Source organism: Gymnodraco acuticeps, unplaced genomic scaffold, assembly GCF_902827175.1.
Source record: "Gymnodraco acuticeps unplaced genomic scaffold, fGymAcu1.1, whole genome shotgun sequence".
Lineage (NCBI taxonomy): Eukaryota > Metazoa > Chordata > Actinopteri > Perciformes > Bathydraconidae > Gymnodraco > Gymnodraco acuticeps.
The window spans coordinates 4479305-4504742 of NW_022992351.1; the positions used below are offsets into that span (position 1 = coordinate 4479305).

Genomic DNA, 25438 nt, shown 5'->3' on the forward strand with positions numbered 1-25438 from the left:
AAAACCAATTGCTTTTAGCTTGTCAATCAGAATGGGGTGATTGACAGTGTCGAAAGCCTTTGTAGGTCCAGCATCACCATGCCGCAGGACTCTATTCTTCTCTGGAGTTGCTCAAGGTGTGAGGCGCCGGGCGGGTGTGGGGATACTCACAAGCCCCCGGTTGGGTGCTTCGTTGTTGGAGTTTACCCCAGTGGACGAGAGGGTCGCCTCCCTACGCCTGCGGGTTATGGGGGGGAAAACTCAAACTGTTGTATGTGCTTATGCACCAAACAGCAGTTCAGAGTATACGGCCTTCTTGGAGACCCTGGAAAGAGTCCTGTATGGGGACTCTTTAATCTTGCTGGGAGACTTCAACGCACATGTGGGCAATGATGGAGACTTTGGAGGGGCGTGATTGGGAGGAACGGCCCCCCTGATCTGAACCGGAGTGGTGGTTTGTTACTGGACTTCTGTGCTATATGGATTGGCCATAACAAACACCATGTTCGACTTCGAACATAAGGATGCTCATAAGTAAGGATGGGTATCGAGAACCGGTACTAAGTCAACACCGGTACCTGATTCAAGCACCACTTGTCAACCAACCTCTCCCGTCTGCTCCCTGCGCTTCACCTCCGTACTCAGAGGTCCTGTCTTCCTCGACCCCCGACACCATATTGCTGGTAGTTTTTCTCGGGGTAACAAATGGGTCGAGGAAGGACAGGACCGCAGACTATTTCCATTTTGTATTGGTCCCTGCTGCTGACCCACTCTCCTATCCTAAGTTCTCCCTCTTCTTTTTTTTCACATAGGTGTCCCTCAAACTCTTCCACTTCCTTCGGCATAGCCTACCTCCTCTGACAAGAAAAAAACGTTTACAAACGGTAACTTTTAACCGTTATCTGCCGTTAAACCGGCGGTTGAGCTAACTTGGTTAATGCTAATGTGTTGTTGGTATCTGTAATCAAGCAAACAACGGATGTATATTTTTGTATAACTCACCAGATAAGCCTACTTCCTTGCTTATTTTCCTCCATGCCAGCTCCTTTTTGTTGCGGTCCCGGTAGATATACGACATTGTATCGTATAACTCCGGGAACCCACTCACAGCCACAACTAATCTATAATTATAGACTATAATAATAACTACAAATCCATATTGAAAGTTACAATACAAATGGAAGATATTCTCGTAATGTATGTATAAGTGCCTATAAACGTACTTACGGTTCTTTAAAGGGGACCTATCATGCAAAATGCACCTTTTCATGTATTTTATACATAAACATGTGTCCCCTCTGTGGGAAGAGATTCTGAAAGTTTCAGGAAAAAGATTCACTCACTTTTGTCCTGATCCATTTATATAAAAACCTGTCTGAAAATAAGCTGATTAGATTTTGACTTTATGATGTCATAACGATTTTTTGACTGGTGTAACCATTAGCCAATAACCAACCAAGGTAACTACCGCCAACCTTATCACCTGAATCTCCTCCTAGAGCACCATTATGTTCTTTTTAACCAAATATCTCGCAGAGGGGCGTTGGGAGTGGACCCTTATTTTCATCTAAACTAAAGTAACAGACAGAGAATCAGCACTTTAGAAACAGGGCAGAAAGAGGGGATTATGGGATGCTACAATGGGTGATCTGCTTGTTATTTCGAGCCAAACACTTCAGACATGTTTTGTATATATCTGAGATGGTGAGGACCTATAATATTGATGAAAAACAGTATAATAGGGGACCTTTAATGTAAATAGGTACATCCCACCACTGGTTTGCTAACAGCTCCAGCTGCCCTGTACAGTGTGGGCCGGTGGCGGCCCCGGTGGCCGGTGTCGGTACTGAAGCTCCAGCAGGACTCGCTGCGTCGAGTCGGAGTCAGTCCGCCGAAGCTCTGCCGACTGGAGGGATGTGACCCCGGAACAGGACGCCCTCCTACAACAACACACCATTCAAACAGAGCAGAGAATAAAGAAAAGCTGGACCAGGAGGGGTAAGCTATTTTTTCTTCAGGAGGCGCACATTGTCAGGGTTTTTGTGAATCGATACGTGTGTTTGATTCCAGGCGTCCACACTCCTGGAGCGCAGCGGCACCTGGATGGGGTTTCACAGGAACTTCATTCAGGCTTTTGTCTCGGGCATGCTAGCGAGCTTAGCTAGCTTCGTTGGTTAGCATGGGCTGCTTTTCCAAAGGTAGCGCGGGTAGTAGTGGGGACTAAATGTAATGATTCTCAGGTTAAAACGAAGGCAACTCGTGAAGCCGTTTAAAAAATCGTCCATACATGTTTTTACACGACGGATATTGATTCAAATTAATGTGGAAAATGCACCGAAGGCTTTCTGCTCGCTAGCATGAGCGCTGCTACAGTTTGAATAGTCTGCGTCCCGCAACATGATAACAAGATCCGTTCACTGTCACAATGTGTTTCCATAGCTTAAAATTAGAAAGACAAACCTTATTTTGTTACAGTTTGCCGTTCAATTTAGTTTTCTTTGTGTTTCTTTTTCAGTCAGAGTTTGACTTTGAAAAAACTACTAAAACTCTAAAATCTCAGCTAACGCGAGTGTAACATTATGCAGACCACTGAGGGCGTTAACGGTTATAGTTGGGTTCACTTGCAGACGATATTGTGATGTTAAATGTATCTGAAATACACAGATTTAGCAGACTACATGCTCATGATGCACGCCTACATGTAGGGTTAAATACAAATTACAGGGCCATTTGTCCCACTCACTAAACACCTACCAGTCAGCCAAGGAAATGCTTAGACAACATTTAAATGCTGCTCCAGCCACAACAGCTTATGTAGAATGCGGTCACTTTGCTTAAAATGCTCATAGTTCAAGTTTTCTATTCCCATAACTCCTTCACTGGGTTTCTATTTTTGGATCATGCCACCCATAGATGCATTGTGCCATGCTGCCTTTTACAGTCTCTGCTTTCCCCCACATGTCAGATAGCCTTTGAGTGATGAAGCTGGCACCCTGCCTGCTGCAGGGCATTGATGAGAGAGCTGCGGTCAGTGGGTATCAGGGCCGGGCCACAGGCGAGCGCTCTGAATTCTCCAGGCAGCTTGCAGAGTTGGTCATGGACCACAGTATTTCAGGACTGCCTTAGTTTGCACATTCCCCTAACTGGGTGGATGTTGCAGAGAGATTAGGACCTCGCTTCCTCAGGGCAGGTGCTCTTCAGCGGCTGCTCCATCCCAGGGGGAGCTCATCAGCTGCTGTCGAGCAGAGTTTAGGAGGGAGGGCTTGTTCATCTCACAACCTTGTGCTCTGCGTTTGGCAGCACACACTTGTCAGCATTAACTCAGCCCACGTAGTGGCCTGACACAATGATACTAAAGCTACTTGGATCCATTCGTAGTTTACACACACGCAGTCCTTCTGGAGGACCACCAAGTCTTTATGACTGTTAAACATAATTTAGTGGCATAGTGATCTTTTCTGTTCTTTGTTTTGTGCGCACGGTATCATGCACATTTGCAATGCGTGATATTGTTCCAAGCATATGGATCCGATAGCTTTTAGAATTGTATTCCCTGCCTTGATGTTGGCGCTTCTAAAATCTTTCAGCCGCTCGCCCGTGGGACCAGCTTAAGGCTGCAGCTTCTGTTTCTGTTCCTTTGAGGGACTGTGAGGAGAGAGCTAAGATCTTCTTCTGAGATCATAGACCAGATTTAATTAAGTTCTACAGCATGAATAACCGATAGATAAAAATGTAGTATTGTGAAAAAGTTTGCAAGATCAGATTGCCTCAATCTTGTAAAATATAAATGCTGAAAACCATTCATACATGTTCCTAATGGAACTGTAGTAGTATTAACAATGTACGAGTTGTTAAGTGTATCCTAGTAGGAGCTTAATAATGGGGTAGATTAATAATGTGTACCATCTATAAAAGGTCTCCCTATGACATAAGGTATACATTTGTCAAATGTCATGTCTTGTCTACTGTGACTCACTCTCTGTAGATCCTAGTATCAACGTTATGTAGAAATAGCCCAAGGACAGTTAAGCACTCCCAGAAAACCAGCTATGAACTAAGCCAGTACAGTTGAACAGGATTGTTTGAGTTCATGCCTCAAATGGTGACAACAAGACATGACCTACTTATCAATCATGTTTTCACAATCCAGTTCATCACCTTTGTCCCCAAATACTGTAGCCATTGTTATGGCACTGTACATGTGAGGAGATGGCTTCACACAAAGGCAGCATGCAGACATCCAGCAAGTCCAGGCCTGAGCATTTCTGGTTTATGATGTCTGGCTCACGCTGTTTCAGGACTCCGAGCTGCCCGACCCAGTGTGTCGCTCTGTGACTGCACGGCTGCCGGTCAAACGCTTTTCATTATGTCCTCCTGCAGACTTGGCTGGGAAGAAGCAGTGTCATAGGACTGACTTACCATTAAAACAAATGTCATGTGCTGAAATATTTAGTCAATGAATCAACTGAAATAAAATGTCAACAATTTAGATTTGGAAATCATGTATTACTAGCTTCTAAATAGGGCTGCAACTATTTTCAGTATAGAATAATCTGACAACTAATTTCTACATTAATCGATTGGTTTATTAAATGTGAAGAAAAATAATAAAAATGTAAATCAAAGATATTCATTCTTATCCCCATACCTGGAAGTCTAAAAACACCCTTTTATGCCATTTTGCATTAAATGAAATGACTAAATCAATTATCTCAATTGTTAGCAGTATTTCTCTGACTAATAGTTGACTATGATTGCAGCTCTACTTATAAAATGTACATATTTAGTTTTTTTCCTTTCCTTTTGAAAACAATGTAAATGTAGTATCTTTACATTCTGGAGCGTTGGTTTAAAGAAAAAAAGAGAATTTAAAACGAGAAATTGTTCTTACGCTGAAGGCCAATTTTTTCTATACTATTAAACACTGAGACAGTATAGTTAATGTCACAAGATAAACATTTAAATTGATGTAAATGTGACTAACGTTACAGTATTGAATTAGAACAGTCTACTAATTTCAATATGAACTCTAGTTGTTTTATTAGGTTGTGTGTCATCAGTAAAAGATAGTGTGTGTGTGTACGTACGTGTACCTGCAGCTGCTCTGCTGAACCAGGCCAGGTTGTTGGCATCTCAGCTGGCAGCTCCAGCAGCCGACTGAGGTTTCTCACACATTTGCTTGTGGTTGGAGCAGCTCATGATTAAATTCTTCTTTTTTTCCTTCCTGGTTTCTTGTATCTGTAGAGGCTATTGGCCTCTCAGGGTCTTATAGAGTTCAGACTTATAGCTGCAAACTAAACCCAGTTTGTCCGTCAACTCCGAGGTTTGTTTCAGTTTTTTCTGCTTGCTGGATTAATTTGATTTCCTGAACAATCAGACATTGTGCATCATGTGCACAGCCGATCTCAAAGCCAACAACAAGCTGGACAAGTGGACCGGGCCATGTGTGACTGGGCCTGTGCACTTTGGCAGCCCCTGCCCTTCATGACCCTTAGCAAATGTGAGGCCCTATCACATTGCATACTGTAATCTCTGGCAGCAGATCCCCGCTGCACTGTGTGGCCCGGTCACAGTGTTGGAATGTTGTGAGAAGCCTTCTCCATGTTTGTGTTTCTCAGAGACACTAATGGACACTGATACACAAGCTTGCATAAGAAATCTGGCATGCAGAGAACAGACGTGTCTGTTTTTTTATAGGGGCATTGCTGAACATGCCATGCATTGGCTGTATAAGGTGTTGTAGTAATCACTAAAGTTAAGACATTTTGAAATCACAATATATTTCTAAAACGGATCACAGTCCAATGTTTATATTCTATTTATCATTTCCCCAAAATGGTTGATTTATGTATATTTAAGCTTGTTTCACTGGTAGAAATATAATAGCAGCAACACTTCAATGTTTAAAGAGCCTGTGACAGCATCCCAACAACTGTTGTGCAATGAAATATTGGGCTACTAGTAATCTCGAACCGTCAGTTTAAAAAAGAAAAAGCGATACCGTTCCGTTAAATATCAATAATTTCGAACATCGCGGGGAAATTCCTTCGACTCATTTTGAAGTTTTGGGGGAAGCCGGAAGTGACGTCAATGCGGGAACGCTTCACTGTGCGGCGAGAGAGCCAAACGCGGACAAAGTGTGTCGTCATGCGTAGAAATGGTGAATTACTGAGTTTAGGCACGTTAATAACGTCTTAATGAAGTTGACTACAGTATATTCATATTTGTCAGTGCTTTCATGTCAATTCGGCGAACATAAACATAAATGATCGTGGTGAAGATGATGATTACATTAGGATTAAAAATCGGTAGTGAGAGCTGCTGAATTTCCTCCGGTCGGATGTGATATAAAAACAAATCGATTATTTTTGTAGTTGTAAACTCAAGTGGATGAAACTACATTTATTAGTGCTTTCATTTCAATTCGGCGAACATATGATAGATTAAATGATCGTGAGAATGATGATTAAAAATCGTTTGTTTGAGCCGGTCTGCATTTCCTGATGAGAAAACAAACCGATGCTTTTTGTAGTTGTACACCAACATGGATTAAACGTGTGGTTTTTTCACCACAATGTTGGGGAAATTAATGGATAGAATGCACGGATTATTATTATTATTCCCACTCCGATCGGGACACCAGGTCCACCGTTTCCCCGCAGCGAGGCTCCCCCCGTTGACAGTTTACGTGGGCTGGGTGCAGTCGCGGACTGGCCATCGGGACGAATCCAGATGGGCCGGTACCGAAGTGGGCCGGTCGGATAAGTCACTAGCACATCCCCCATAGGCGGCGCGTGAGGCTCAGGTTTGGGAAGGCTAAATAACTTTTTTTACCTGACGCTGCCCGCCTCCGGCGTCTATAGAAAAGAGAGCAACTCAGTGTGCGGAGTTTAAATCTCTCAAGTCATATTACAGGATAAAGGAAATACAGTTTAAACTGCCGTAGGCCTATGCAGAGAAGACGCCGACGTGTCGCACTTATCATTCATATTACATCATCAATCAGATCATCGATCATATAATATCATAATATATCATATATTTCCTTATCTGAGTCAGCTTCTCCAGCCGTATCTGGCCGTGCAACACTTACAGTGTCACATAGGCTACTGTATGCAGAAGTATTATTTTTAGCAACACATTATGTTGACGAAACACTCGAGTCAAATGTAATTAAAGTCAGATCCACTCGTGTCTTAGACGTGAACGCGCTCTCAGCTGGTGAGAGAAACCCTGGCTTGATTTACCGAGTTGATAACCAGCGTCGTAGGACCGCTTAGCGAGATCTCGTTTGTTAGTTTGTTGTTGTTAGTTTGTTTGTTACTCAAACATATCCAGGGTCTGTTGAACTGGCTTCGTAGTACAGGGCACAGGTGGCTGGCAGCGCTAATGTCAAAGACACGGACATTGCATTATATTTGTATTTTACCAGGATGCAGTGACACAAATATTTACATATTTAAATTTACTATCTACAGCACCCGCCGCCCCTGACATCCCCCACTCCCCCCGTTGACAACTTACTAGCGGTACCGAAGTGGGCCGGTCGAGAGTCCCGGGATGATTTTTAGTCCCAGTCCACCACTGACCGTATGATCGCCCATATTGACGCACCTAATTCCTAAACTTCTAACAGATACAACATAAAGCGATCCTTCAGCCTCATATGAGCTCTCAGACACGTTCAAAATGAAACTGTCTGAGCTGTCTGAGCTTGCTGCTGTGTGCACCATCGTGCGTTTACATGCAGATGCTGGGATCCTGAACGGTGCAGCTGGAGCGCTGTGCCCGCAATGACGTCACACGTAATTTGGCGGGACTTGAAGAATCCCCGAGCAGATCCAGGAAATGGTCAACATTGAAGGGCAGATTAATGGTTATCAAAGTACAAATATCCAAAATCAGTTCAGTAACGGTTTTCAAGGGGACAATATTTACTCAAATTGATGGGTTTGGATGATGGGGGAAACTCGTGTCACAGGCTCTTTAAGGCTTGATGAAAACTGAGAGGATATACACATGGTCTCTAGTAGGGCTCGGATATATATAACATTGTTTTATCACCATTGTGATATGAGACTAGATATTATCGTAATATTCCTGGTTTTGAATGCTTCATTACAGTAAAATTATTACAATTTCAGATTTTACCAGACCCTTTTAGCTGCCTTGTTATTTGCCATTACTTGCTTAGTCATTGTATGCCCATTACTGATGATTACTTATACACATTTTCATTGTGTTAATGTTTTGTGAATGTGTCAATAGTAATCCCTACACTATTGTGTCAATGTCAATATTGAGGTAATTTGTCAAAAATCGTGATATTTATTATTTATTTACTTCACATGGCCTGGATTGCTCCTCAAGTGTTATATTTTTTCTTTTAGATTTCACAGGTAAGTATCAGGGATAGTGTGGTTTCGGTGTGCTGCCCAGAAGGGCTCGATGTCTCGGCTCACCCCAACATTACAACACGGGCAGAGGGGGGGGGGGTGATTAGGGCTCGATCAGCATTAAAGAAAGCCTTTGATTACGTCTAGAATATTAGCTGCCTGCGTCTGGGGCTGGCATCCCTCGAGGGATTTGTGTTGAGCCAGCCCACCTCGAGAACCCAACATCAGACACTCACCAAGGACTCCGAGGAACCCTATTGTGGTCCTTAAAATGATTACAAGACACAAAACAGCATGCACATCAGAATAATGCAGGAATAACCCAAGTCGGCGAAATGTTTCAAGGTTTCTTTTCAGAACATTATGAGTTTTTAGCAGAGATTTGTCTCTCTTTTTTTTTTTTGCATCCCAATCAAATCAATAATTTTATAGCAGAAATGACTTACTGGATTTGTCAGATTTTACAGATGTCATTAAAAAAAAGCAGCTTTCGTCTAAATTGACAAGTAGTCATCTAGATGGTAGTATGAAGTAGCACATACAAAGTTTAGACATCTATAAATAGTTTGTCTTCCCAGAACAGGTCAATCAAAATGCAGAAATATCATGGCATATTATGGAAATATTTGACTGTTTTATGACAATCGTAATCTTTTGGACATAGCAAGCAATTTGAACCTCACCGTAAGCTCTGGGATCTCTGTATAAAACTATAATATTGATCATTCACATTGTCAAATATTTCAAGCTACATGCATCTGATAATACAGCCTGCCAATGAAAACATTTGTATATGATTTTTGGCTTTGAAATCACATTGAGCTGGACTCTATCTCAACCCAGTGTGTTTAAAATGTTGTAATCCAGCAGTGATACGCAGGAAGCCATTGTTTAGAAGTTAAGTCTCTGGCAGCCGAGTACCATCTGGTGCATGGAATTATAAACATGGTTGGAAAGCTAGTTTGTTCAGAAGGATTGCACGGATGAAGCTGCCCATTATATAATCATATGCACAATGTTAATCACTGTTGTGTACATGTTGTCCAGTTCACTGAGTACCAGAGCTGTAATTATTCCAGGTCTGTGGCTACTCTGCTGCCCAAAATAGTAATCTACATGTTTCTGCTACTTCCAGCCTGAAGAGGAACATGTGAAATACAGAATAGGAACTGTCTAATTTTCCTTTCTTCTTTTTCAAAAGTGTTAAACATGTCAAAACAATAGAAGAAGATCTCTGATAACCCGAACCCGCTTTTACATTTCCACGTTGTTCTACCTCCTGCCGAGATTCTCCCTATGGAATTTCACACACTGCGTTTGTTCTTCTTATAGCAGATATTGCTTTGAAAGTTGGAGAAGATGAGATGCTTATTTCAGGCTGGTATACAAATTGTATCTCTCAAAACATCCCGGGTAGAGATGATACTAAATATGGCCAGTTTTCAAACTTCAAACGGAAACATCAGAGGTTCATAAATGCCTCAGTCATGAAAGCAGAAGGCCTATTTATACAGATGATGAATGTGGAATATATTGTGGAGTGTATCAGCCTTTGTAGAAGTCAAGTCTCAAAATAAGCCTTAATGTTGAGGATGTTTGTTGTATTATCCTTGACGTTTAAAAATCTCCAAGACAAGATGACGCCTTTTGGCTGTTACAGTTTTCTCCGCAGACCCTCTCTGCTGTTTTATCCCCTCGTACGCAGTGACCGTTTGACTCCCAGCCTGATTCAGATGCATGTCACCTCGCTGGTGCTCCTGTGTTTATATCATGCTTCATTCTATATCGTCTCACTGGTAGGTGTCTCTGGCTTGAGTCATAATTCTTCCATGTGAGGAGCTGGGAGTCGGATCAAACATGTCACTGCCTCCCCCTTCACCTTGGCCACCAACATCCTCCCTGGGGGTGTAGCTAGTAACTGACACCAGCACACTCTCCATCTTTTCATGGCTGTCTTGCTTTGAGACTGCAGTGGCTCTCTAATTTAACCAGGCCCGCAACGCTCAGGTGGAAGTGAATAACTAATGTGTTCATCTTCCTCCTCTTCTGTGTCTTATGCTCACTGTGTGGGACAGAGAACCGACCAAAAACAAAAGTGTAATTTGCTGTCGATAAACATCCACCATAGGTTGCTGTCATTATAAGGACTATAGCCAGATATGGTCTCCAGCTGCTCTGATCTGGGTGAATCCACACGCTCACAGTGGCACCCGAACGCCTGCCAATGGCCAACGTTGCCAACCCCATTCCTCCTTCTCCCCCCTCTGGGCTCTGGGAAGTGGGGACGGCGAGCCAGCTCCTCAATTAAATATAACCCCACATCAAACGGCCTGTCAACATGCATTAGAGGTCCTTTGTATGGATAAGAGGCCAAAATAAATTACCAGAACTATCATAGTCTCTGCGGCTCCCATAGGCTTTTTATGAAGGATTTAAAGGGGAGAACAAATCCTGACTTGCATACTGATATTCTCTCCATTAAATCAATTTTTTCAGACCAGACTCATCCCGTTAAAGATTTATTTTCCACCATTTTCTCTGAATTATTTTTGACTTTTCGCATTTTCAATTGGCATAATTAGGCTGCATTTTAAAACCGCGCTGTACGTCTTGTTGGTGCGTTATAACGGAGATCTAATGCGACAGTCGACCTTGATTTGTGTGTGCTTTCACAGCGGAACCTATCCCTTTTCTGTCATCCTCATTAGCTTTGGCAGCTCCTTTTATTGCCTTCTTCTCCCTCCCCCTTTGCCTATATTTTGCATCTCTGCAGACTGACAGAGAAAATAGGTCATTAGTTAGACAGAGAATATGAGATGGAAGGAGCAGGCAGGGGCGAGATCTGTGAGAAAACTGCTATGAAATATTGATGACAGCCATTCACGCTGTGAAGGGCCAAACAGCACTGAGACAAGGCCTCTGACTGTATATATCACCACTGTATGGATGTTACAAATTAGGAAGTTATCACATAGACTTTAGTTTGTATTATTTAACCTTATAAATCTGGAAAAGACATGTGAGAATTATGTTAGGTAATTTAAATGCAGTCAGTATTATATGTCTTATAATACATCCATGATTGTTAAAGCTAGAGCCTTAAGCTCATGCTTAAATACTGCCATGGATTATATGAATTATACAATGGTTTATCAATACTCTGTGTAAAATGCATGTGTCAGGGTTGCATTTAGTAGTAACTCATATTGTATTTTAACCAAACTAAAGAATACAAACACAAAAGTGTAATCACTTTTTATGTATCTGTTTTCAAGCATGCAGGGGTGAGTGATCACATTTAAAAAAAAAAAAATCTGTTTTGTAGTCTATCAGTTTAAGGCCCGTCCGATAGTGCATCTCAAACAACTCTGTGTTAAAGTATTTCTAACTTCTTATAACACCTTGAGTGTTTGTGTAGCTTGGATTTTTCGCAGCTCTTGTGTAACGTGTTTTTTTTTTTGTGTCCAGAGCTACAGGAGCAGGGGGGGATGAACCGCGAGGAGGCCCCGGGGAAGTCTCCTGAAGACATGTACGTCCAACAGAAAGTGCGGGTCCTGCTCATGCTAAAGAAAATGGGATCAAATGTAAGTGCAGTCTTGCCTAACAGGAATTTTGGTTGTGCAACATTTTGGACATTTACAGATTAAAGAAACAAAAAAAACTGCAGAAAACAATTGGAAGTGCTGTCTATTGTCCAGCTTATGCACATCAGTGGTTGTCTCTTAAACAGCCATCAAGACAAATAATTATCAAAACCAATAGAAACATTATTTCCTAACAGAATCATTATTATTGAAAGTCTGTATCTATTAATTAGATTTTCTACAGTAAAGTCTCCTTTCCATGCCAACTCACAATTGTTTTCCAAAGGTACAAACCAGTCTAGCCAGAGATACCAGGATAAGAGGCACAACTTCCAGGGACTGAAAGACTGACTACATTAGCATGAGAAAAACATTAATTTGCTGTCCATCAAGATAACATTGTGTGTGGTTTTATAACTGGAAATGTAAATTGTTTTCTCTTCAGCTGACGCCCAGTGAAGAGGCTTTTCTCCGGAATTACGCAGGTGTGGTCCACAGTCAGATGAGCCAGCTACCACAGCACAACATAGACCAGGGTAAGACCTCGACACACACACTTTATAGTTAGTGTAGTTTGAATGTTTCATATCTATAAAAAAAATAGTTTTTGCCCATAAAAGGATTGAAGGCCTGTAAAAAATAACATTTACCTCAGCTCACACGCCACCTCCACATGTCACAAAAGTGTTACTTTGCTCAGACGACAAGAAGCAAAAATCCCTTCACATGCATCACTCCTCTCGAGTCTTTAACCCCAACAGGCGTAACGGATTGAGGCTGACTCACTCGCTTTGAGATTACTCACACAGCAAACACTGAGAGACTGGAACAGTGACTCAGTGCAGCGCTGCTTCTCCCAAACGGCTCAGAAGGGATATGATAAAGCAAATCACTGTTCATACTGTGTGTTATAAGACTTGTTTACCCAGTGGTGATCATCCGTTTCAATCCACCAGAGAGCACTGTTGAGCTGTCTTTATCTCATCTACAGTTTTACATTTGTCTTACCACAAGAGGGCGATAGATGAAAACAGTGTGTGTGGAGGCACTGCAGTTACCTGAGAAGATGGCAGCAAATTGTTTCATATGTCTTATAACTACCCTTATAAGGGGCTTTCCAGGCTCAGCCCAAACACTGCCTTCAGATAGGAGCCCTGCGGTCCTCCTGTGGACACCCAGTGGGGCCCGGGCCTTACTTTGTCGCTCACCATATTGGTCTCTCCGGGGAGCTTTGAGTCAGGAACATTGCCTGCGACATTGGCCCGTGTCCTTTCCCTCCTAGGAAACAATCAGAGTTGTTTGCATTGATACATTTGTGATTACCTGTGTTGAAGAAGGTTTGGGGATTATGGTAAAACAGGGTATTAAGAAGTCACAGTGACTTTGTCTTGTTGTCCTTCACCGGTCCTTTCATCTTCTTTGCTTGAACCTGCAGGGTATTAAACTGCATTGTCACGTTTTGGTAAAATCAGCCCCAATATGCAATATGAGGTGCATCATAACAATGTTAATGTGGATCATTGCATCTTTGGCAATAGTGTATATTGCATTATTACAATGTGTTTCTTCATTTAGCAGCAGTACATTACATCAGATGGGAAGGATGGTGCTTGAAAGGTGCAGCACCAAAAACGGATGTTTCCTGTCTGTTCTATCAATCAATCAATGTTTATTTATATAGCCCAATATCACAAATGTTACATTTGTCTCAGTGGACTTCACAGTTTGTACAGAATATCAGTATGACAATACGAGACCCTCTGTCCTTAGACCCTCACATCGTACAAGGAAAAACTGTTCTAACCATCGGAGACTAGATTTCAGTTTGTGCTGCATGCCCTCGGTCTCTGCCTTTGTGCCCTTTAGTAGATACAGGACTCCATGTCTCTGTGCAGTCAATACTGCTAAGAAGGGCCTCATTAATAATGGACGAATACGACTGGTGAAAGGTGCTCCGAGTATGCATTATACATCACAAAAATAGTCACATTTAGTGTAATTTGGCAGACTGCCAAATCCTCAGTGTGCCAATAAATTATTTGTGGTCTGCGTCTTTTCTGAAGTACCGTGATTAGGCATCATGGAGAGATAATCACTTTTAAATATCCAACGCTGAAGGACAGCAGGTTGTAGGTGTCGAGGCTAAGCCAACGCTTTAAGCCTCTGAGGATCCGCTATGTTGGCGTAATTGACGCACACAAAGTATCAGCACATTGGGGATCCTTTTTGAGGTTGTTTGAGTAGGGAATCACACACTGTTTGATCTCATTTAGATTTGGTAATAGGGGGGGGGGAATAGATGAAAGGAAACATTTTATTGCCTAGCAACTTGCACAGTCTTAAAATGTAATTTCACAGAAGCACAGCCTTCCAACAAAGTGTAATATTAACAAAGCAAGAATGCATTTGATTCATCTTGAAGTATCATCAATTCTGTAATTATTATAATACAGTTTAGGGAAAAGATATACACATTGTTTGAGTTGTACTTGGCATAGTGGAGGTTGTTCTCTCTGTGGTTCACTCTGTTCTCACTTCATTATAACGGCAGTAGACCTTTCCCCCGTCCCTCTGTATGCAGCAGCAGTACTGTCTGTCCTGGTTGACCGTCACACAGCAGCAGACACACTCTCTCTGTGACTAGCCAGCACATTTCCAGGCAGAGGTTGTTTTTCTATGTCTCGTCTTTTATCATTGTTGAATCTGCTCACAGCAGTTTCACCTTTTAGACTTCGTACCGGCTAGAGTAGCTTCAATTTATTTGACTTGTTCTGTACTGGTTAGCTTGAACAATACTTCAATTGTGAGAAAGACTCTTAATAATCTTCCACTTGGCTGCGAGTTAAAAGGTTTTCTGAGCTGTAGAAACCAGGGGTGGGGAAAAAATCGATACTGAGATGCATCATGTTTCTTTATGAAATATAAAGCCTTTATGTAGAAAAATCTATAATTGGAGAATGTACAGCCCAATTCTGTACATTATGATCGCCACTCACTGTTAGATTGGGCAGTCTGTCTATTTATGATGAATAATTCAAGTACATTTGTCTGTCTGTTTGGTTTATAAATAAATATTACATGTTAAGCTTTAAAAGTAATCTCATGGTGAAAAAAATAAATGAGCAATCATGTATAGAACTCAAAATGAAGATTTGATGTGTCTAATTAAATGACCTCTGAACATTATCTAATCATAAGGTGCCTAGAGTTTTCCACTTCCAGTAGAAATGAAATCCACATTGCTTTTTCACTTCCTCTGCTTCACAGTCTCAAGATAAAAATAGCATAATATTGGTTTGGTAATAAAAAAGCACACTGTTTTCTTTTGTTGCTGCTCAGCCTGCTGATGACTCAGCCCTTTCAGCTTGTCTGATTATACCTTTTAGTCTGCTACTATATAGGGTTTATAGTAACTTTCATCCATCTCCACACAATACGAGTCGTGTGACTGCTGTTAAATTGAAAAAGCATTCAGGCTGTCAGCACAGGAGCCACCATTAGCGGTGTAATGCTCCAGGCAAAGAGGTTTTCTAGCCACAGTATCTAGCGGTGTGAAACCAAAGCTAGTTTAAAGAAGCATGGTGCTCCAATACCAGCGTCCTCAGGGGGTCTCGTATAGAGCTATAGTGTCACGTGTCAGACATGGCTTTGACGATCGGATGGCGGCATCATGCTTAGAGGGCGCTGGAGGCAGGACATGGAGAAGCACTCGGTTATTGATTACTCTTAGTCAAGGCTGGGCTGCATTAAATACATAAATAGAAGTGCAGGTGTGAGAGCAGACCAAAGGTAATGTGACAAATGGGTTACATACATCCTTGCTGTTGTCAGCTTTAGCTTATTCTGATAAGAAAACAAATGTGTAGGGGATGCAGTGTAATCCATCCTGAGGCTTTGTCATTCTTCCTCACAGCCATTGATCGGACTGATTGGAAAAGAGTCTCTCCTTCAGACTCTGCTCTGCTGTCAAATATTATTCTGCCTCCTTCTTGGAAAAACAAGAGAAAAACCAACTCTTGGTCTGCCACTCGTATTTCTTTTAAGTCTGTGGGTCATGACATTTGCATTTCAGATAGTTTTTAATTGCCTGATTAGCATACATGCAAATACATTATTTTGTTTTTGCAGTTTAATCAGGCCAAAGAGGAATTCTCAGCCAAAGGCTCTGGAGCTTTTTTCTTATTCAGCTTTTTAGCTGAAGTGCCTTGATGTAGCTTCATTCTGGCAGTGATTAGGACGCTGGGCATGCGATGTATAAACGCTGTTATTGTGATTGGAAATGAAGTGAGAACTCATTAAATGAGGCATGGGTTTTTTCGGGCTCTGTGTAAATTGCTCCAGTTTTGGTTTTTACTAAACTCTGTGTTGCAGAGAGCTTTGACTGCAGAATACGAGATGCACAGAAGTTTGTCTTTATCAGCTTTGGTTCTTCCCCCTTTATCGCTCGTATCCCATGCTTTTTATGGCCGAACAACATGTGTCACTTTGAACAATACAGTTTGTCACAGCTAAACTTGTTTACTGATTTGACAAGGAAATGTGCTCCTCCCCCAGAAGCATGTCTCAGGGCCTCAACAAAAGGGATAGAGGAGGATAGGGTTTCCATAGCAACCTCTGTTGTCCTGGGAAAGCTGAGGTCCCTTGATGCCTTTGGTGTTGCTGCAACGTGCTGCATCGGTAGATTGGAGCAGGTGTCATTGGGAGGCAAGCTGGAGTGCTAATTACACAGAGAGAGTGTGATGTACCAATCTCTCTGTCCCTCTCCTTTCTTACACAAACATGAACTGTCAATTCACCGTCTTGTTAGATTTCTCTGTATTACACTCCTTGTATAACGCAATCCTTTAACCCACCTTTTCAAGTGGGAGCCATGTGACAACGCCTTTATGTGGCAACTCGGCCAGAGTGCTATTGATTCTTCATGTATCCTGTTTGTCACTGAAGCATGAATCACAGCCAGATTTATGAAGTGTCACGACTACCTGACTCAAATTCTGGGGAAATCGTGATCTAATTGAAGTTTAATCAAACTGATGAGTATTGGGATCTGCACTCTAAAAAAACACCTGCAGAAGATGATTGACTTTCTTGATGAGGCCCATCAAATGTGGAATTTACTAAATCTATCTGGTGTCTTGATCGTCCCATAAGGATTTTGGTCTGGCTGCTTATAGTGGGCTGAGGATGCAACTAATGATGATTTGAAATACATCTCAGTTGGAAGATTCTGCTAACAGTGTTTCCTCTGCATCCATTTAGCAGTGGGGCCCCACCACAGCTAATAATGAACAACATTGTAATTTAGCCCTATTGCTATTTATAGCTACATGCAGATGCTTTAGATTAGAAGATATGATTATAGAATATTTCAATATATATTTTACATTTAAACTTACATTTGAAACATAACCCAAACATCAGCAGATATGAGACGCAACTATAAAATGATTGCCCAAAGAACCACAGCTTCATGATTTTTCCCAATCAAGGAAACAAACCTGAAGATAATCTTTTCAGACATTTGCACGTGATCATTACATTGCATTTAGCTGACGCTTTTATCCAAAGCAACTTACAATAAGTACATTCGACCAGGAAGACACAACCTTGAAGAAAACAGAATCATATAAGTACATCAGGTTTCATAGAGCCAAACATTTCAAGTGCTACTCAACTGGCTTTAGGTAAGCCAGTCCTTTATTAGTATAAAAGTGCTTCGTTAATAGTTCTAACGCTCGAAGTGGAGTCGAAAGAGATGAGTTTTCAGTTTGCGCCGGAAGATGTGCAAGCTATCTGCCGTCCTGATGTCAATGGGGAGCTCATTCCACCATCTTGGAGCCAGGACAGCAAACCCACGTGTTTTTGCTGATGGATCACAACTGATACTCCAATTTTCCTTTCAAAATAATTGCCAAATAACTAGAAAAGTATAATATATCTACATTTGAGATATTGGCTTAATGACTATCTCCTCTGTTTATTAATTTATTTGAAACGACAACAACTTTTCAAAGATATCAAAATAGTTCTGCTTTAACCCATTTCCCTGGAAAGACCATTAGAAGGGGCTTTTCTTCCTCTCAAAGCATTAATGGAGTACAAATCGGATGACATGCCCGTTGTTGCTGTTATTTATGTAATCCTCGCCTGGGTGAGGAGGGGATCAGTGCACATGGGAGGGAGGGGCCGGACACAGAGCTGCACCCTAAGTAAGTAAAAGAGTAAGAGCCGTTTGCTCATTGGCAGCAGCGTCCACTGATGCAGTCTGATTTCTATCTGTCGCTAAGCAACAGCTTTGAGGGACCTAACGTCCCCATCACGTTGGGGGGTGTGTGTGTGTCACATGACTCCCAGGCAAAGTAAAACAGATATAGCCCAGCCATACACTTGGATGTATTCTGAGAGCCTTTCTGCTGTCATTAGGCTCGTGTTGCACACTGTCCTGGCTCTGAACTGTCCGTTACACAATGTACCTCCTTCACACAACCGCACAATGATTCAGACTGGCATTTATTGTGATAAATTATTGCAAGTCCCTGCGCCAAACCATCCTGTGAGTAGTGCTTTTCTGCACTAGCTCCAGCTCCCCACTGTGTGCCATTACATAATTGTCTCATGTTTGAACATCTTTATCCCCCCTGCTGTGTCAAAGCAGAGATGTTTGCTTTTACTGAAGACGAACAGCATGTGTATGCCAGTATTATTTTCATCAATCTCTCTAGTTTCGTCTCCTGCTTCTTCTCTGCCATGACCTAATTTCGTTTGGCCAATGATTTTTCAAGAGGAACTTGAGAGTTCATATTAAAAGGCTCCCTCCCCCAAAAGTCTAGATCTCACCAAGTCGATCTGAATTCAGCAAAGAAAGATGCTAATTATCTTCCCCGTAGAGATAGCCGAATGAAACACACAATTCAGTCTGGAGGGTCTGTGCTGTCTGATGAGGAGGGTCCGCCCTTTGTGCCAAATACATGTGGAAGCTCACAGTCCCTCCCTGGCCTACTTATATATCTCCACAATAATTAAATCTAACAAGCACTCGATGGCTGTGGCGAGGAGGTTTTTTATAGCCGACATGTACGAGGTGCTGTGTGAAATCTGCAACCGTCTGCTGGGGTGTTGAACTCGGTGTTAATGATATTTATACGATCTTAGCCTCACATGTCTTAATGCATGCTTCCTGTAGGCTATGGCACATAGTTGTCATTTGCTCCCCTCGTCTTTAAGAGACATGTTTTATTTAAAGACTGAGGAGACTAGAGGCGTTTGGTCTCACAATCAATTTATTTCCATTACCAAGAAGCAAAAGCATTTTCACCAGGTGGCCGAGCATGACAGTGCACGAGGGATTTTAATACTTTCCCACTTCAAACGATTTAAGCTCTCTATATTCAGAAGGACTGACTTTTCAAAGTGAAGTACTTGCCAAAAAAATCGGCCCTATATGAGAGACGAGTTGGACATATTGGGTCACTGAAAAAGTATAGTTTATTTAGTGGTATTTACTCAAACAGAATTGGAAATGTATATTAGCTTTTCAGGGAGAAGCAGGTGATGAATCTCAGTCGGCAACAGACCAATGAGTGATTCCTTGTTAAACAACAGCCTGCAACTACAGCTTTGTCATCATTAACTTGGTGAAAGGGAAAGAGGAACATAAGGAGAAACAAGAAATCTAACCCTTTGTGCTGTGGATCCTTTCAGTGTCTCTACTGTTGGCCCAGGGATTATTTTTCCCCAGCTCAGCGAGGTTAATATCATCAACTGGAATCTAGTATTGTTTACAGACGGACAATCTTGTGCTTATGGCCTGAGCTGCCACAGCAGAGGAGATTGAATGGCATCGAAGCCTCAGATCTGAGTGTTATCATGGCAGCACAGGATGCTGCTGTCAGCGGTCACTGGATGTGTTGCAGTATCTCCCGGCAGGGCGCTGGGAGGGCAGGTGGCAGCTTTCCACAACAGGTACTAGATACAATTACAGGCCTGCACCAAAAGGGTTTTCCCAGCGTTTTATGCCCCTGCGGATTTATAGTCACAACTGACAGGATTTACAGGATACTGACAGGATCCTATGACCTGAAGAAAACTCAGATAGCTTCACACTGAAGAATCTAGAATAAAATGTATTGTCATTTGCACAAGGAAAATCTTAATTCCCAGGCTCCACCTCCTGTGACACACAATATATACATAAAAATAGTGCGAGAAGGAATAGAAATAAATGTAAGGGATACAATGGTGCAAGTACAATTCAGAGTAACTAGACTATATACATGTCAAACATAAAAACAGAATGTGAAATTAAATACTGTACTGTATTTAGTTTTTGTTTGTAGCAGTTGCCACACGTTCCCAGAAAGAACACAGTGAGCAGAAAAATAAAATCTGAGCCCAGTTTATTGCTTTGGACACATTTGAGCTCCTTTTTCCAGATTATTATGGATATCTGAACGCAGATCTTTTTGTGCCTTTTTCTGTTTATATAAGTCTTTGGTTCACTCGCCAGTCTCAGACAGAAACTGATCACAAATCAGGTCACAGCTTGTATCGATGAAAGAGCTGAGACATTTCCAGTCATCACAGTAAAAGACACCGTTTTGTTTTGGATATTAAAACCTCCTTTGTCAACATTTAATGTAATACACTTATACATACAATAAGTAAATTGAACTGGAATAAATGTACTTCTCCTCTATGTCCTGATTGATTATCTTTGACATATTGAAATTAAAAGTGTTAAGCTAATAGGAACTGCACACTCTGCACTTCTGGAGGATTTGTTTATTGTGAATCAGATTTGGCCTTCATAATAAATCAACAGTATCACTTCATGGGGAAAAGTGTCTCAAGGATACATTTTACACTGTTTGGCTGACTCAGATATTCAGCCTGGTTCATTTGGAGAAATGCAGCAGAGAGAAGCTGCAGCTGCATTAGACGCCAAGATATTGCAGGTGGGGACCCTGAGCTTCAGAAGCCTGAGCACAATGCATTTTGGTACATGTAGACCAGGGGTGCCCACACTTTTTGGGCTGGTGAGCTACTTTTGAAAGGACCAGCTCACCGAGGTCTACCAACCAAAAATAAAATCCCAAATTGCAAGGGTTGCTGAATAACACGTTTTATTTATACATGGGATAATAGGGCTGCAACAAACGACTAATTTGATAATCGATTAATCTATCGATTAATGAAACGACTAATCGACTATTCAGACTATTACTGTCTGCCTTGCACAATTTCTCAAACCCTCTTGTTTAGCCATCAACTTTTAGATTTAGCTTGAGGTTGTTTTAGGCATGTGGAAACTAACAATGAAGACAATAAAGATGAATACTTGATTCAAAAATACATATATTATTAAATTAACAAATTGTGAACAAAACTAACATTGCTTTTTATTTAAATTAAATAAATAATATTTCACATCAAAAGAAACAACAATATTTTAACAAATCGTATTAAATAATCTGATGACAGAACTGTGAACAGAATAGCTGAAACTTTAACAAAATAAAGAGTAACTCAGTTTCCTCTAATCATTAACCCATGTTTGAATCATTGAGTTAACTGCGTGTGTTGCTGCTAGCATACATAACACCTGACGTGGAAATGTTACTCGTGGAGGGGGCTGCAGAGCTACTAGAAAGACAGTGGAACCCGGTGCATTCCTCCGTCTGGATGTGGTGCACTTTTGCTAAATGTTTAGACACATTGCTCGTGTTACCGCCCTCACATGCTGAACTCTCTTGGCAAGGAGCATTGTCCACCTCAAGACGGGTAACATTTAACCACACCTTGGAGCGCTTCTCTCCGCCATCTCCTCCGTGTGTTGCTGCTTGTAGCAGCTGCGTGTGTGTAAACTGCCCCGCCCCCTCGCGCACAGACGGGGGAGAGAGATCTCGTCTCGATTGGAAAGATCGAAAATACACCGACATTTGTTTGTCTTTTTGCATGTTAGAAACGAGTTGGCGACACTAAGATTGCGAGATAATATTTGTGTAGCAATAATACATGACCTTTCTCAACTCGCTACTCGGAGGGAAGTCGCTGTTATGCCTTGTGAACACTCCGATAATGCCTCTCCACGTTACCTTTCTTTGGCAGAGCGACGCTTGCTTTACAAATAAGGCAAATAATCTTTGAATGTGACATCACAAACAAATATTCTTCCTCCCATTCTGGGTGGAAGTGGTATGTCTTTAGCTTCTTGCTCGGTCCCGCACTCATTTTGTTGTTTGTCTCTTGTTTGTCTCTTTAACTTAATTTGAGTTTTCCCGGCACTTGACTGATTTTGTATCGCTTTGCATTCTGGGTTAACAGACTGGAAAGCGATAGGTCGCTTTTTCTGTCAATCAAGTAAACTCCTGAATTAAGTGGCAGGGAGGAGGGATCAAAACCTGTTTTGTCTATTTTAACGGAACAGGATTTTTTTTTTTATGAATGACTCGCGATCTACCAGCATTGCCCCCGCGGTCGACCGGTCGCCCGCGGTCGACGTACTGGGCACCTCTGATGTAGGCACTGCAGCTAAGCTCTGTGAGCAGGAAAATTCAGTTTTTATGGACATTTATTCTTCCATTGAAACTGATTCAACATCCATATAAAATGTGGCATTTCTTTTATTTCCCTTGACAGTACTCAATTCTAACATCAACATTATATTACACTGTTCTTGGTTTTCAATCTTGCCTATTTTTATGCTTTTGTTGCATTGTTTTATGTTGTAGAATAGCAGGTTGTGTTAATATCTCTGTCTGTGTAATTAAAATCCCAAACAGTGTTTATTTATTTGCACGACATGCCTGACATTCTGCTCTTGGTTTTCAGGTGCAGAGGACGTGGTCATGGCGTTCTCGCGGCAGGAGGCGGAGGATCGGCGACAGTGACACTGGGCCCCTCAATCTCCCTCCACTGCACCCCCTCAATCTCCCTCCACTGCACCCCCTCAATCTCCCTCCACTGCGCCCCCTCAATCTCCCCCGCCCCCCCCCCCCCCCGCCCCGCACGTGATCCACACAGCAACCCAAACACGACACTGATGAGCTCAGGAGAGGAGGGGGCCCAGGAGGGAGAGGAGGGGATGAGACTCCAGAAGCTGCCTCGCTCTCTCCTCCAGCCTCTTCAAACCCCCCCCCCACACACCCCACACCCCACACTCGAGCTGGCCCACCATGACCCGAGAGTCACTATGTGCTCAAGCCTCGGCAACAAGGCAGTCAGTGAAATCACTCGCAGGTCGTGTGGATGAATATCAAATGTAGTTTTTTTTTTTTTTTCTGTGGGTGGGTTGGTTTTGTATTATTTTGTCTGTGTTGAGACATTAGGCAGTGTTACGTGATATATCTGCTGCGGTCACTGGAGCAATGTGACCGGCAGCAGCTGATTGAAGCAAAGAGAAATATAGTTTGGGTCAAGCAGTGAGTGTGATGGTCGATCGTGTTAGGGGAGACATTTTTATTATTTCTGCTTACCCTAATGGGGCTGAAATGTTTTGATTTAGCTGATGTGTCATTAAGGCTTTTGTATTGTCACACAAGGGGCCTCATTTATAACATTTGAGGTGTATAGAAAAAGGTGTGAAATATGGCAACGCCATCTCCCACGCAGCTGTTCTAGATACTCTGGAACATTTCTGAAACTTCAATGCTGAAGACAAAGTAGCCAAATAAAGTTTAATGTATTAATAACTCTTCTCAGAAAATTAACGTTTCTTTTATATATATAGTCCTGCCTAGCCTGTGAGAAAGGTCAGGCTGCACCTGTAAACATTAGGTGCTTTCACACTGCGGTACTTTTCCCACAAAGGTTCATGTGAACTTAGTTCATGAGAACTCTTTAGTTCTCATGAACTAAGTACAGATCGCGTTCACACTGGAAAAAGTCCCTGGGGGTGGATTAGGCAAATGACGCCGCTGACGTCACTTCTTCTTCTTCTGCTTTGGGTTTACTGGCAGGCCGCAAACCACTTCACGGCGTATACTGCCGCCCAAAGTCCCCGGCCGGAAGTCCCCGGAGTTGGGGACTGGCTTCAGTAGAAGCTGCTGGGACTCCCAGCAGCTTCTACTGAAGCCTTCCGAGTAAATCGCCAGAACGCCGACACCTCCTCATCTCTACCACTCCCATGTTTTATTTTGTGTTGCCATAAGTTAGTCTCTCTGCGTTTCTGCGCTGGGCTAATGCTAATAATGCTAATGCGAGGATAATAAAATGGCGGCTTCACAAAACTTTTTGGGAGTTTTGCGGGGCGTGGTTTGCAATCCTTCCAGCCAATCAGAAATGTAGCTCTTTTCTCACAAAAGAGCCGTTCGAAAGTCCCTGCTCTCTAGCAGGGACTTTCGAGGGGGTAAAAAGGTTCACATGAACTAATTTTAGTACCGGCTCTTTTTGGTGTGAACGCGATAAAAGAATTCACATGAACTAAGTTCACATGAACCTTTGTGGGAAAAGTACCGCAGTGTGAAAGCGCCTATTCTGGGAACAAAGCCCCTTTTGTTAACGTATTTCTGGGGCGGGTCCTAGCACAGGATGCAGCACCTGAGCAGCAACACATTAACATGCAGACAGAAAGAGGGACATGCTGAGTGAAAAAGGAGGACAATGACAGGCCAATTACAGGCTTATACCCACAATCTACACCCGATTGGTCCAGCTATTTTACATTAAATCCTGTCCACATTCTTACGGCAGGACGTTTGAAAATGTAGAACCAAGACACATTTACCAAGTGCAGTGAGCCCTGGTTACCTCTGGCTTTTTGTTTAATACCATGCATAAACAACGTGTTTTTTATTTAAGAATTTGCCCTGTGGCGCTCACTGCTGTTGTGATTTGCTAACCGTCTCTTACCGGTCAACTAAGAAATGACCACAAAGCGTTACGTCTTACTGAATCAACATCTGTGACGTTTAACAAACATCCCTCTCTGTGTATTTGCAGTCTGACCTTTTGTGTTCACTTACAAATATTCGAATGACACACTGATTGATGTGTGTGTTAACACTCACAGCAGGCCTGCCATTAATCATTCATGTTTAATTCTGGGAGTGAGCAGGTAGGGTGCCGAGGCTAGGGACTGGATTGATGGGTGAAAGGAGATTTTAGAAAGCACACGATTTTCTTCTCAAGAAATCTACACAGCAGTTTTATAAACAAGGCCCCTCTTGTTCTTCTGCTGCTTTGTTTTGAACCATAGGCTGTTGAAAGTGCAACAAACCTTTCTCTTGTGGAAAGCGTAAGAATTAAAGACACTAGGAAACATAATCTCATGAAACACAGGTGTACACATTCTCCCCAACACTGGTTTGCAGTTGTTCCGGCATGTAAAATCTTTTGTTGTTGTACAAATAGATGGGAAAATACAATAATTGTGCCAATTGTCATTTTTGGTGTTTTTTTATCTGTAAGGTGACATTGATCTAAGAAGAATTGTTAATAGACAAGCTGTAGTTGTAATTTATTGTTTACTGAATTGACTTC

The 25438-nt window shown here is 42.1% G+C and overlaps 1 protein-coding gene across 1 annotated transcript; it reads left to right on the forward strand.

The window, feature by feature from the left end:
* The first annotated feature begins 1798 nt into the window (after positions 1 to 1798).
* On the forward strand, positions 1799 to 23654 carry LOC117541699 (beta-catenin-interacting protein 1). The gene is made up of 4 exons (XM_034208824.1): positions 1799 to 1977; positions 11844 to 11959; positions 12405 to 12495; positions 22790 to 23654. The coding sequence occupies exons 2-4, from the start codon at positions 11864 to 11866 to the stop codon at positions 22846 to 22848; spliced, it is 246 nt and encodes an 81-aa protein (XP_034064715.1). The 5' UTR covers positions 1799 to 1977; positions 11844 to 11863; the 3' UTR covers positions 22849 to 23654.
* The last annotated feature ends 1784 nt before the right edge of the window (positions 23655 to 25438 follow it).